The following is a 14,308-nucleotide window of genomic DNA, read 5'->3' as shown; positions in this document are numbered from 1 at the left end:
TGTCCCTCGTGTGTTGGGCATTTCTTAAGTAACTTTAATTCAAAATAATAAATATGCCATTGAGGCACATTTGGGGGCAGCCTACTCTGGGCCCCAACAGTTACAGCAACCTTGGCCAGTAGAAAGCTGTACTGTTACTGTCATATTCTTACAGTGAAGGATACTAAGACTCAGAGAAGTTCAGGCATATACCTGAGATTGCACAGCTCTCGAACTTGGCCCCAGAACACCCCCCTGCCCCCTGGCAGATGGACTCCAGAGCCCATCAGCTGTCAGCTGGGAAGGCAAGAGAACTCTCCCTGGGGCTGCCATCCCTATTGCGATGGCCTCCTTGGGCCCCTTCAGCTGATTGAACTTGAGTGTCAGACCCAACCAGTGATCCAGCTTTTACCAACTTGGGCCTCACTTTTAAAAATAAGTGTTTCATCTAGTCCAGCCCTGAGATTTAATAGCCGATATTGTATGCACATTGAACACCAAATGATTGTTAACATGTTTATTGAAGCTTAACAGGCATCCAGTATATAAAAGATGACTCTCTTATATGGCTGTCAGACCTCAATAAACATGTTTAATAATTAATTGGCATTAAGCAAACATAATTGTGTGATTCTAAATTAAGTGTTCGGCGAAGCGTACTGTGAATGGAAAACCTCAGTGGTGTTTTATTACTTAAAGTTCAGGCTGTCAGTCTGGCTTTTCACATACGAGGAAAAGCGCCCCGCTTTCAAAGCCGTGTTGCAGACCTCCTGTTGCCTCATGCCAAAAGTGGCACAGGCCTTCTTGTTCCTAGACCCTTTCATCTGAGAAATGTTTCTTACTTGGTTAGCTGTTTGTCTTTCTGTGTATTCACCTGGGGTTCTGAAAGTCCTGAGCCAAGACTGTGATGTGAAAGATGTTTTCACATATCGGCTTTCAGGTAAATTAACCAGTTCTGACATAAACTCCGTTCCTCTCACAATACAGCCGCTTCTTGACATTTGCTATAGTTACATTCTCTAAAATCACTGCAAACACTGAATTAGGGAATATTGAACCATTGTTCCTAGGGGAAATAGGAGATTAGGTTCCTCTGAGCCTCTGGTCACAATATTTTTGTCACCTGATCAATATAGAACTGTTTTATATGTGTTTCTCTTTAAAGTCACCCTATTTAATTTATATTGTTGATTCTTTAACATTGAACTCACAGCCAATAGCACTGTAACTCGTGCCTGAAGGAAGCTCATCTAACACACGTATATTCTCTGTAAGGCGCATCATGGCCTCTCGTGCTCAGGAACACGAGACAACACTCCAGCACTGCACAGGAGGGCCATTCTAAATGGCAAAACACCAACAGAAAGCACAAAAATGTGAAAAAAAGTGGCACGAAAGAAACCATGAAAAGGACACTTGTTTACAGTATGAGCTAAAACAAGAAAGCAGAGCATTGCCTTGTTCCACTTTAGCTGGGAACGTTCCTGTGGGATGCTTCCCAGTTTTTGCAGCTCTGTGTTTATCTGCACATGTCCCCTCATGATGCAAAAGCACCATGAATGCTGATTTCGAGACTACAAATAAATTTGCATTAGGCAAGTATACAAATTCAGAATCCTTGAGCTTTGGAATGGGGATTCCATTAAGCATGGCCATCTGTGTACCTAAGTGCCGTATGTCCCCTGCTAGGCCTTTGTACAAGCTGTTCCACCTGCTTGGAACATTGTGTGCTGATCCTAATGATGCATTTGCTCATAGTAGATGCACAATAAATATATGTCCAGTTCATCTGAGTAGTTTTCAAATAAGGACCCCAAATATATGTCATTTGCAGGAATAAAGACACAGACCTACTAGAGAATGGACTTGAGGATATGGGGAGGGGGAAGGGAAAGCTGTGACAAAGCGAGAGAGAGGCATGGACATATATACACTACCAAACGAAAAGGTAGATAGCTAGTGGGAAGCAGCCACATAGCACAGGGAGATCAGCTCGGTGCTTTGTGACCGCCTGGAGGGGTGGGATAGGCAGGGTGGGAGGGAGGGAGACACAAGAGGGAAGAGACATGGGAACACATGTATATGTATAACTGATTCACTTTGTTATAAAGCAGAAACTAACACACCATTGTAAAGCAATTATACTCCAATAAAGATGTAAAATATATATATATATATATATGTGTGTCATTTGAAAATGCTCTTTACTTTTCAGTAGTCATCATTTCCTGCACAGTTCATTGCTGTTATTTATTATTCCTATATAGTTAATATTCTACCTTGGCTTTTAACTTTCTCACCTGCCCCTAAATCCTTAGGGACTTGAAAAATAAAGCCATTTTCTCTATTGGCAACAAATCCCTTAGAATCCACGCAGGAACGAGGGAGAGCATACCCCAGCAGGGATTCCTGGATGGGTTGGATCTGTGTGGCAGCAAAAAACTGTCCCCAGGATTTCATCCATATATGAAGCCCATCTGCACACACCCACCCTACAGGGAGGTGGAGGAATCAGTCTTGCGACCTCCTTCGAAGAAGCATCAAGAAGCAGTGCTGTAAAGTCAAAAAAGCACTTTTTAATGGCCACCTGCTTGGCACTGAAGGGCATGTAGGGGATGCTCTGGGACCACTGGACCTTCCTGGAGTCTCTAACATAGTTTCCATCATGGCCCTACTGGAAAGTTTGGAGCTGCACATGGAGCTCGGCCCCAGAGACTGGGAAAGCCAAGGGTTCTGCAGGGATGCTTTGGAAAATTACACTTTTAGGACTAGAATTTAGTTCCTAGGGATTTTAAAACATTTAAAAAGTACGTTATGAAAGTCATGTATATTTATTTTAAAAGTTAGAAAACAAAGAACAGATAGCATACACAGTCTTGCATCACCTAAACTTACACATTTAAGGGTTTTAGTGTATTTGGTAATTTTTTTCTTTTGTATGTGGGTTCTTAGTATAATTTCAATCATACTGCATATTTTGTTTTTGGCTGTGCCGCACATCATGTGGGATCTTAGTTCCCTGACCAGTGATCAAACCCGTGCCCCCTGCACCCCCTGTATTGGAAACTCGGAGTCTTAACCACTGGACTGCCAGGAAAGTGCCTTTATTTAAACATTTTTTTAAAATATTTATTTATTTATTTTCTGGTCGCACTGTGTGGCTTGTGGGATCTTAGTTCCCTGACCAGGGATTGAACCCAGGCCCCCAGCTGTGGAAGCATGGAGTCTTAACCACTGGACTGGCAGAGAAGTCCCCAAACTGCGTGTTCAAGTTAGTTTTCTGCTTTTTTTCCCACTTAGTGTGGCAGCATCCGCATGTCCATGGTACTACATAGTTCACATCAACCTCATTTTAAACAGCTGGAAACTTGCTGTTTGATTGATTGATCAAACAATCAATCAGTTGATTGATTGCATTATCATTTCCTAGCCATTCCACTATTGTTGGACATTGTTTCTATTGTTTTTTTACTCTTTCTATAAATAACAGCACAGTCTACTTTTTTCTTTTTTCCTAAAGCTAGTCCATGTCTGGGATTATTCTTAGCCCAGATTATAAGAAGTAGAGTTACTGGATCATTGGATAGGGACTTTTTTTTTTTTTTTGCTTTTTAAAACTTTATTTCAACATAACTATGGGTACAGAAATACACTCATATGGGTTAATAGAATGCAATTTAACTTATACTACACAATTTGGACTAAAAACCTGATACATGGTTTGCTTCAAAAAAAATGGGATTTGTAATCTGGTTTATTTTTCATCTATTACAAATGTATATATATATAAAAAGATCCTCCATCAAATGCTGCTAAAGCAAACAGCAAGAACCTAGAGAAATTAACCTTTGGTTTGTCTCTGAAAAGTAACAGGTATTGCACTGTATAACTTTACAAAACTGGAGCAACAAAAACATTGTAATGTTTCAGTGCCAGTTCACAGAGTTCAGTAACTAATGGATGTTGATGAGGGTGAGGAGAGCCTATGTATACATGTGAAAATATAAAAGGTATCCGATCAAGTTAATATTGCATGTAGATCCCGAATCTACTCAAACCAAGATTCAGATAATTTCTTAAATCTGAATTAACACTGGTCAGTCCAGTTCATCTGCTGAGGTCAGAAAGGAAACTCTGCACAGTAGCTGTTTTCCTGAGTTGTGCAAAAAAGAAAATTAAGTTTCTTCCCCAGCGTTTAAGTCCGGAACTACAGCAAAGTATTTCATCCATTGTCAGCATTCATGGGGTGAGAGGCGATGAGGTTACTTAGGCTTAAATCTGAATTAGCACTGAGATGCAAGAGTCAGATAGGGACATTTTTAAGGCTCTTGATAACATAGCCTAACTGTTAAGAATGTGGGAGCATGCCCATCTTAGCAGATACTTTACAACATTGTGTTATCATTTTTTAATCTTTGCTAAATTTAAAAGAGACCCAGAGTTTTTTTCCCTCACTATGGCAGGGCTAAACAGGCTATCCCCCTTCAGATGCCCAGGCCTGTGTTCCCGTTAGCCTTATAGGTGTATGTGTGCACACATGTGTCTGTACATACAATATGGATTAAAAAAATTTTTTTTAATTAATGATATTGGCAAGAAATTTCTTTGTCTTGTGCCTTTCTCCAGTATTTCTTGGAAAATCTTAACTTCCAACACTTTCTGCCTAGTATGCTTGGGGTTTCGTTTGGATCTATTCATTTTAACTCTCTCTCCCTCTCTCTCTTCTTTTTCTACCAATGGAAAATGCAGCTCTTGAGAATGACAATTGCCAAACAGAGGCTGGGAGACGAAGAAATCGGCGTGCGGCACTTTGCAGCCCATGAGCGTGAAGATTTGGTTCAGCAGCTGGAGAGAGCAAGGGAACAGGTTATCGCCAACATCTGTTATGAGTGGGGGATATGTTTGCACAGCTGAGCGTGACACAGAGAAGAGTAGACTGTGCCCCAGTTTCTCAGAGACTGTGGGGTGCTTGGAACGCGATTAGAGGAGGAAGGAAGATGCAGTTTGAATGCATTTACTGCTAGGTTCCCAAGCAGCCTTTTGCATTTCTGTCTTCCAGCAGGTCTGCTCTCTTACTTTGGGTGCCATTGTTCTGAACACAACAAGAAACCTCCCCCATAACCAGGATAGACAGGGAGAGAACAAACATGACAGACTGGCCTTAATTTGCAAGTTTCCACTGAAATGCTGAGTGGATGCTTTTTAGGCAAAATCTCAACGGGTACGGAGCCCTAGTTAGGGAACAGCTTAGAGAGCCTAGACTTCGTTTTTCTCCTCTCACTAATTGGTTTTGAAGAGCAGAACATGATTTCTGGGTCTAGAGTGGTTTGAAAAAGTATGTATTTGTAAGACACTGGCTGTTGTTCCCAATATCTCGATTTGCCCTCTCCGAGCCCCTGGCTTTAGGGCAGGCTGCAGTTGGTAAGTGATCAGTTCTGTGTTTCCAAGCTGCTGCAATCCATCTCATCTTGGATATAGTAAGTGTCTGGCCGGAAGTTGTTCCTTGCTTTTAGCTTTTATCATATTCCGATGTGTGGCACTTACAGTTTTATAGCAGACACTGGTATTAATAAGCTCTCTAAAAGTCAGTCAGCCAAGTGGAAGGCTCGTCGCTAACCATAAAGCTGATGCCTGCAGAATACCTTGAGTAAGGGCACTTCTTTGGTTTCAGATTGAGTCTCTGGAGCATGACCTGCAGGCCTCTATGGACGAGCTTCAGGATGTTAAAGAAGAGCGGTCTTCCTACCAGGACAAAGTCGAGAGGCTCAACCAGGAGCTAAACCACATCCTGAGCGGCCACGAGAACCGAATCATTGACGTGGATGCCCTGTGTATGGAGAACAGGTAAGTGACCAGTCCCAGGCCCGCACTGGGGTAGGATGCTGGCTCTCCACTTGCCTGCAGGCTGGGAGTTATTTGCAGCCCTATTTACATTTAAGAAAATAGCCTTACAGTGAAAGGAAAGTCTCAACCCTAAAACAATGATATTAATGTCACACGTTAGTTGTAGCAGTAAGAAAAGAAGAACCACATGCTTACATGCCTACATCCATACCCTCTTTCCCCCTGCCCTCCCCGGTTGGGTGAGAAGGGTAGGGAACCAGTGAAAGCTGCTTATTATTGCTATCAAGAAGACAGAAAAGAATAAAAAAATAAATTGAGAAATTCCCTTAGCTGTCTCTTTTCCCAGAGGCAAATTTCAGTGTGTGTATGTGACTAACTTAATGCTGTGTCTGGTATTGCCTCTTGCTGCCTTGCTTCCCAGTGGGATCATCTTAATGAGAATTATGTGAAAACTGTGTTGATATCCCTCAGGGGATCTCGGCAGAGGGCTGTCCTAAAGTGAGGTTTCAGTGATTTGGGCGTACTTGACCTTGATCACATCCATTTAAGAAGAGGTCACCAAGGGGCACTTTTTCTGCTTTCAGTGGTGGGAAGGCACTGTAGGTAAAAGGCGGCTCTTTGGGTGTGTGGTTTTCTTTTTATCCTCTCCTACTTGAGTGTATGTTTTTTATTTTGCTTCCAAACTCTTCCTAGTTGTATATATTCTTTTTCAGGTACCTTCAAGAGAGATTAAAGCAACTTCATGAAGAGGTCAACCTCTTGAAATCTAACATTGCCAAATACAAGGTAGAAAATCATGATGGTGACGGTGATGATTCACTATTGTACATCTAAGTGTCATTCTATTTTAATTCCCTTTTATGTGCCAAAGATACTCTAGTGCTTGCCTGCCCTCCCAGATAGTTCAATAAGAGCTTTAACTGAGGAACCAGTAAGAATTAAACCCCAAACGGCAAACACAACAAAAACAGGTTTTGCAAGAGCTGCTTCTGTTATCTGGACAGGGCACACTGAGACCACCAGAATCTGGATGTGACCACTATACAGCCTCGGCCTATATTAAATTAGGTTTCCTATCCAGCTTTTCTATAAAGTGTTCTGTCATCAGATGTTCTTTGTCTCCTAATCATCCATAAGAAAATGATTTCTGAGCAATGAAGAAACAAAGATTGGGAAATCACAATCTAAACGATAATGTTCACGTCACACTAAAAGGACAGAATGTTTAAATTCTCCCCACTGTTATTTAGTGTAATTCCAGTGCCATTCGTTAGATAATATGTTTCTGCAGATGTTAGTTGTGTTATAATTAGCAAAATCTCCTGGGTTTCTCTGCTTTGAAAATAGATTGATTTCTCTTCCTGAGGGTGAAGTTTTGCAGCCGTCTCTGTGCTGGGGCAGCCATCTCATATTCCTGGCTTTTGACGTTCACTTTTTTCTCAGAAGTCTCCATGCTGTTCCTCCTTTAACAATCTGGGGCGGGGGGGCCCCACTTGAGTTTACACCCATCTATATATACACACACAGCCAAAGAAGAATACAGCTCTTAAAGTTGTATAATTAATACATAATTTAAAAAATGTGTATATGCATTCACTTAACAACATTTATTCAGTTCTTCTATGTGCCAAGCACTGGCTGTGTAGCACATATCAATTTTAATGTAACGTTCTGTTCTAGGAATGACACATATGCACTTCCTTAACCTTGAGTCCATGGCAGATTTCATTAATCAATCATGGCTTTTCTTCCAGTCCAGCCACAGAAACCTTCCAGACACCACTAATGATCTTTTGGCATTGCTCCATGAAAGTAAACCTAGTCTCCATCTCATGTCTGTTTGGAAGGGGTTTCCATAACTAGTGACTTCACACATTAGACTGAGTTCTTGCTTCAGATTTGATTTAGTTTAACGAATATGCATTGAGTACCTTCTATATATAGGAGGATATAATTGCTGTAATTCTGCTGGGCACCAACTTAAAAAGAAAAAAACAAAACTCTTTACCAGGTCCATAAAAATCATAACTCTCTGGCAGGGACTCTGAATTTTAAAAGTTGGGCTAGCATTTGGAGTTTGTAAAGAGTTCTTGTGTGCTGGATGGGAGGATGCATCTACCGGAATTAGGTATTTTTCCATTATTGGCTTTTCTGACAGAGGTTTTTGTTTTCTCCCAATGCTGCTTTAGAATGCTCTTGAGAGACGGAAAAACTCAAAAGGCCAGGGTAAATCCAGCAGCAGTGCTCTGACTGGAGTCCTGTCTGCAAAGCAAGGTAGGGGTCATTTTCTGGGAGGGACCACCTATGATCACAGAATGCTAGCACTGTGGGCCCACATCTCATTTTTTGAATTGGGAATGGAAGTGATCCTTAGAGCAGTCACCCCCAAACTTCCACCTGCATCAGGATTGCCTGGAGGGCTTATTAACACACAGATTACTGGGTCCCACCTCAAGAGTTTCTGATTTACTAGGTCTAGGGTGAGCCCGGAGAATATGCATTTCTAAAAAGTTCCCAGATAATGCTGATGCTGCTTCGGGGACCCTGCTTTGAGAGCCGCTGCCTTAGAGGTCTCTCTAATGACTGGACCCCATTTGCATCTATTCCCCTAACTATGCTCCTCTTTCCAGAATGTTTTCCCTTCTGTAATCACCAGGTTAGCACCTCCAAGTGTCTGTTCCATCCTCATTGAGTCTCTCCTTTTCCTGGCCTCTATGATCAGACTAGAAAAGTCTCACAGCTGCTGAAGTCATTTTACCATGGCACATGTGCCTTTTTCAAAGAAGCTTTTATTTATTTTTATTTTTTATTTTTTTTGCGGTACGCAGGCTTTTCACTGCTGTGGCCTCTCCCGTTGCGGAGCACAGGCTCCGGACGCGCAGGCTAAGTGGCCATGGCTCACGGGCCCAGCCACTCTGCGGCATGTGGGATCCTCCCGGACCGGGTCACGAACCCGTGTCCCCTGCATCGGCAGGCGGACTCCCAACCACTGCGCCACCAGGGAAGCTCTAAAGAAGCTTTTATTGATTGCAATTTTGTTCCTCCTTCTTGTCGATTCCAATGAAAAATAATGATCTTCCAGGAAGAGTCAGGGGAAATAAATAGCAGAGAGCTTGCTTCTGACACTTAATATTTGGGAATTCAGTTCTAACCATGATCCTCAAGTGGATCGTGCTGGACTGGCCTGTTTTGGGCTTGTTGGCAGTGCAGACCAGCAAGGATCACGTGGCAGTCCTCATCAGAGCTACGGGGGATTAACAAAAAATGGTGAATCTCCAGACTACCTAATAATCAAGGCACTTTTCCAAGCAACTTCTTTTTTTTTTTTTTCACTCAACTAGAAAAGGACACCCTCTATACAAACGTGAAGTAGCCCATCTAAGTGTAGCTCTGGATATCCTTGATAGCCTTTGAATGTTGGATGTTTGAATGTTGAGACCCAGTCCCGTCACCGACCTGGGGAATGCTAGCCACACTCAAACACGCTGGCAGAGCCGTCAACCAGGCACAACCTTTCTAGAGAACCGTTTGGTTCTCTGTTATAAAAAGCCTTAAACTGATCCCCTTTGAGCCAACAAGAAATGATTACAGACATATGCAAGCATTTTGCCTCAAGAAAGTTCTTCCTACGTTAGTTATAATAAAAAACATTGGAAACAACATAATTGTCCAGGAGCAATTAAATAAACTACTGTAGATCTATGCATGGACTACCAAGCAGCCGTTACACTTTAGATTTCAGTAGATATTCATGGTGAGACATAAGGTTAAGTGAAAAAAGCAGAGCTTTTTCCCATTTTTGGAGAGAAATGTGTGAATTTGTGTGTCTGCATATAGGCATATAGGAAATGGTGTTCAAAGACATATAATGAGAGATTTATATTATTTCTTCTTTTTTCTGTCTCATAGGAATACAAGTGGTTGTGGTCTTTTGGGGTTATCTCTTAGTTTCTAAAAACATGCATATACAAAATATATTTTGTGTTCTAAATAATCTCCTACGTTATCTTACCACCCACCAAGGGTACTGTGGGAAGCTGTGATATAAAGCCAGGAGCTCAGGACTAGAGTCATTTGCATTTGCATTGCTGTGCGACCTTCAGCTAATGTTTTTAATCCATCAGCACCTTGCTTTTCTGTCCATGAAATGGGAATAAATAACATTTTCCATGTTCTTTTTAAAATTCGAAGCCTCAAATGAGTTAGTCAGCATGAGTGTTTCAAAAGCATAAAATACTGGACAAATGCAAAAAATTATTATCCTTTAAATAAAAGGTGTTGCTAAAAGTCCATGAGTACTTCCTCCTTTCTGTTTAACCCTCACACTAAATTTTATTTTTTTTCACTTTTGACACTTGAAGTGGACTCTTCAATTACAACACAGTAGCGTGTGGAAGCCGGGAACTGATCCCAGCTTCATTATCCAGGAAGAACTGACATTGGTTTGCATTCCAACGTTCCAGAAGGATTTAAGACTGAGTTGTAAATTTTATATCCCACCCAGTTCAGGATCTGTTATCTGAGGATCACGGGTGCAGCCTCCCAGCCACTCCACAGTCCATTTCTGATCTGAAATCTCTGGCAACAGCCCTGTTGGAGACAATCCATGAGAAAAACATGGTGATCCAGCACCAGAGGCAGACCAACAAGTAGGTGGCTGGACCCTGGGGTGCAGGGTGGGGTGCAGGAGATATGTGAGACAATGACTCTCAGCAGTGGGTGGCAACCAGGTGGTGGGCCTGCCGGCCTTAAGGGAAGAAGAGCCCTTAAATCTGGAGGGAAACTTATTGAGCTAGAACTGTGCTTCTGCATTATGACAGCATCTTGGCTCTCAGCTGGAACCAACATGGAAATAATACTGGTTCTTGCTTATTGAATGCTTACTCTGAGCCACTCACAGACTAGTGCATATTACCTGGCTGATTTTGATGGTATGCTTGCCCGGGGGAACTTAATCTACTCTCCTCCACATCTTCTCTAGGGGAGGCACCTCCCCGTGCCATTTTAACCTCACAGCACAGCTTACTTGGGCTCTGAATAGCAGGAACACCCAAACATCAACTTTCAGGCAGCTGGGCCTAGAATGGAGTCTTGTGCCACTTTTCCAGATCAGCAAAAAAGATGGTGGAAAAAAAACAATAATTAAAACAGAATGTCTTATTTGGTTACTATAGATATGTTGACTATGTTGGGCAAAATCAAGCAAGTTAAAGTAGCAGGTCAGGACAACAGAAGCAAAATTGGAAGAGTTCAGAGAACGGTGAATAAACAATAAACTAAAGCAAAACACATTGCAAACAGGGCCAGCTTTGAGGACCAGAGACTCATGCAGTCACACATGGCCCAGTGCCCAGAAGGTCCCTGCACTTGGTCTAATCAACGCTTTGCGTCACCATCTCGAAAATCTTAATCTTTTTCGAATAAGGGGGCCCTGAGTTTTCATTTTGCTCTGAGCTCTGCCAATTATGTAGCTGGTCCTGCTTATAAGACCTACACGTGGAAGCAAAATGTAAGCGTGGAATACAGGAGCAAGTGCCCAAGGCTGGGCTTCCAGCACGAACAGGGAAGGGTCAGGGAATGGGGGGCCCGGCGAGGCGGGGTGCAAGGAGAGAGGCAACTGGAAAATGATGGAGAGTATTGTAAAAACAAAATAACAAAAAGAGAGGCCGGGAGTAAAGGGAAGATTGAGCAGGAGATTAAGATATATATAAAAGAGGGCAGAGAGCAGTGGAGGGAGTCTGGGCAATCTCAAAGGGATGACAGGGGTAATTTATTGACAGAAGAAGTTCTAAAAATTCCTTTGAAAGAAATCTTAATCAAGGACTGAAACAGCCAGATGCCAAAATGGAGATATGCCTCTGGGGGAGGACGAAGACACGGGAGTCTCCCCAGAATAGGTACCAGGTCTGTTTTATTCAGGTAGACTCCCCTGCCCCCGGCAGTGTCCCCAGGAGCCTTCTCTGTCCTCACCAGCTCCCTATAAGGCACCCACTGGGGCTCTTTCAAACCTCCTCAGGTCTTCTAAACCCTAGTCTGTTCCCAGCAGGTGACCTCAGCTCCTCTTTTACTGAGAAAACCAAACCTGCCTATCCTGAGCCACAAGGCTTGCTGCTCCCGCCAAAGCAATGTCTTCCATCCTATCCCTCCAGTCTCCGGGAAGCACACCAACACACTGTCCTGTTGGTCCACACCGTCCTCCCTCCTTTGGGTCCCAGCTCTCCTGTGACCTCCTCTTTCAACCTCTTCAACTTCTGCCCCTCGTCCTGCTTCTGCATCTTCACCCGGAAACCTCCCAGGTCTTCCTGAACCCCCCAAAGGGTTCCCGTGAGCTCCACTCACCTCCAATCTTTGTGAACAAGAGGCCACCTCTACTTCTTCAATAGCCACCCCCTCAAAGTGTGTTCTGGGGGGCACCTGTGTTAGAATTACCTGGAGGGGGTGCTTGTTTAGAAATGCAGATTTAGAGGGGTTTCTGGAGGGAATATCAGGATTCTGGATTTTAGCAAAGCCCCCAGTGATGCCACTGGGCAGGAATAAAAGATCACCTCGCTTCAACACCTCCCAAGACCTCTTGTGAATTTTCCATAGCAATCTTCCTTTGGAGGTCACCAGTACCCCCAAACCCCACTTTCTCACCCTCATTGAATCACTCAGATTCAATGAGTCTAGAGTCTGGAGCATCCATCCCTTAGTACATTTTAAATACTTTGAAATGCTTGTGCCCTTTGACCCAGAGGGTCCGCTTCTAGGAATTTATCCTAAAGAAAAAAATCAGAATGATGCCCTAGGTTTATACATAAGGTGGTTCACTGTGGATTCATTTATAAGAGTGAAAAAAACGGAAACAACCCAAGCATTTTTAAATTGGAGAATGGTTAAGATTACCGTAAATCCATAAGGCACAATACCATGCAGCCATTTAAAGCGTGATTTGAAGAATATTTAACGTGCTCTGCTCACCATCCTAATACCTAGGTTTGACCAACTTCCACTTCACTCAGGTTGAAGCTGTCCCAGGGCCAGTATGTTTGTCCACTTTGGTCACTGTTCTCTCCCAGTATGTCGGATAGTGCTGGGCCCGCAGTGGGTGCTCGTGACTACTTGATGAATGGATGATTGAATGTCCTCTAACCCTTTGTTCCTGTTCCCTTAATACTCACATGCAAACAGGCATTAAGTTTTATGGTTTTCATGCATTCATTCACTTATTCAGTATATATTTCCTGAGTGCTTGCCAAGGTCCTTCAGTGTACATCTCCTACCTGCCCCTTCTTCTTCCTTCCCACCAGACCATTACCTTGTCCTTGGGAAGATCCTCCCATCAACCCTCCATCCTCAGACCCCAGCTCACCTCCTCCACTGCTTGCCCAGCCACACTCAGACCCACCTGCCAGCTACAGTGCCTATCACGACACAAGCCTCCACCGAAAAGCCCAGCTGAGTCCCACCGCCTGCCAAACTCAGTATCCCCAAGCTGCTGGCCTGACACTCCCGCCTCTTGTGACAGATTGATTTCCTTATATGTTCCTCCCATACTCCACTGCAACCACACACATCCCCAGGTGCCATGGGCTCTCGCCCTCTGTTGAGAGAGACAGACATTTTCATTTTGCTGGCTTTATTTTTTTAATGTACCTTTCCATTTTTAACTACTATTTAATAATTTTGAACCATCTGTTGATTTACGTTTTAAAAGGTTGAGCAACAATATATCTCCAAACTACTTTTATCTGTCAGCCACCCGATTCCCCTGCCTGGAAGAAACCACCATTCCTCCTTTTTTATGTATCCTCTCCAAGGATGCATATATAAGCAAACGCATAGTACATTTATATAGACACACATAAATGCTCATATATATTTATATAGACATAGATTTTCTTTTTTTTTTTAGTTTTTTTTTTACAAATGGCAGCTAGTATTCATCAGAAAAAGTTTTTTTCACTGTCTTCCACCTTGCTTTCTTCTCTCATAACAATAGATCTTGAAGATTGCCTCATATCAGTACATAAAGTACCTAATGTGCCATTTTTAATCCTTCGAGGGTCTTAAGTTTCACACTTTCAATAAATGCTTTATTTGGGGGTATGGAAAGAAACGAATTATACAACAGATGGAGTGAGGGCTAAGAATAAAATGTGCATTTGGTCTGCTTGCTGTTGTCCCCCATGATTGAGCCTTTTGTACCTAAGATTTAAAAATAGCTTTGTTTGTCTGGAGCATTAGAAGTAGGAATACAGGTGCTCTGTTCTGTAAGAGTGTGCTCCCCCTACTGCTTCTTCACTGCCTGGCACACCCCCCCTCCGCCCCCCCACCCCCCACCCCCCGGCACTGAGAAGGCCCAGTGGGAGCCACCTTGAAGCACTGATGGATAAACCTAGGACTTTCTGTTTTGAGAGGAAGTTCAATTAATAAGCATTTTGCTTGAGGGACTCCTTGTGAGTTTGCAGTTGTCTAGCTATGGTTAAAGAAGGGGCGGGGTTCA

The 14,308-nt window shown here is 42.9% G+C and overlaps 1 protein-coding gene across 1 annotated transcript in view; it reads left to right on the top strand.

The window, feature by feature from the left end:
- Positions 1-14,308, top strand: part of CCDC149 (coiled-coil domain containing 149) — a 96,920-nt gene that overhangs the window by 63,270 nt on the left and 19,342 nt on the right. The window contains 5 exon segments of the mRNA XM_022566616.2: positions 4,729-4,845; positions 5,651-5,823; positions 6,537-6,609; positions 8,013-8,097; positions 10,328-10,472. Coding sequence (XP_022422324.2) covers positions 4,729-4,845; positions 5,651-5,823; positions 6,537-6,609; positions 8,013-8,097; positions 10,328-10,472 — 593 coding nt within the window.

This window comes from Delphinapterus leucas, chromosome 5 (genome assembly GCF_059928025.1).
Source record: "Delphinapterus leucas isolate spDelLeu-1000000601 "Yukka" chromosome 5, BTC_Dleu_Yukka2, whole genome shotgun sequence".
NCBI classification, from domain to species: Eukaryota; Metazoa; Chordata; class Mammalia; order Artiodactyla; family Monodontidae; genus Delphinapterus; species Delphinapterus leucas.
Note: the sequence above shows the minus strand (reverse complement) of the source record. Positions and strands in the feature narration are given on the sequence as shown.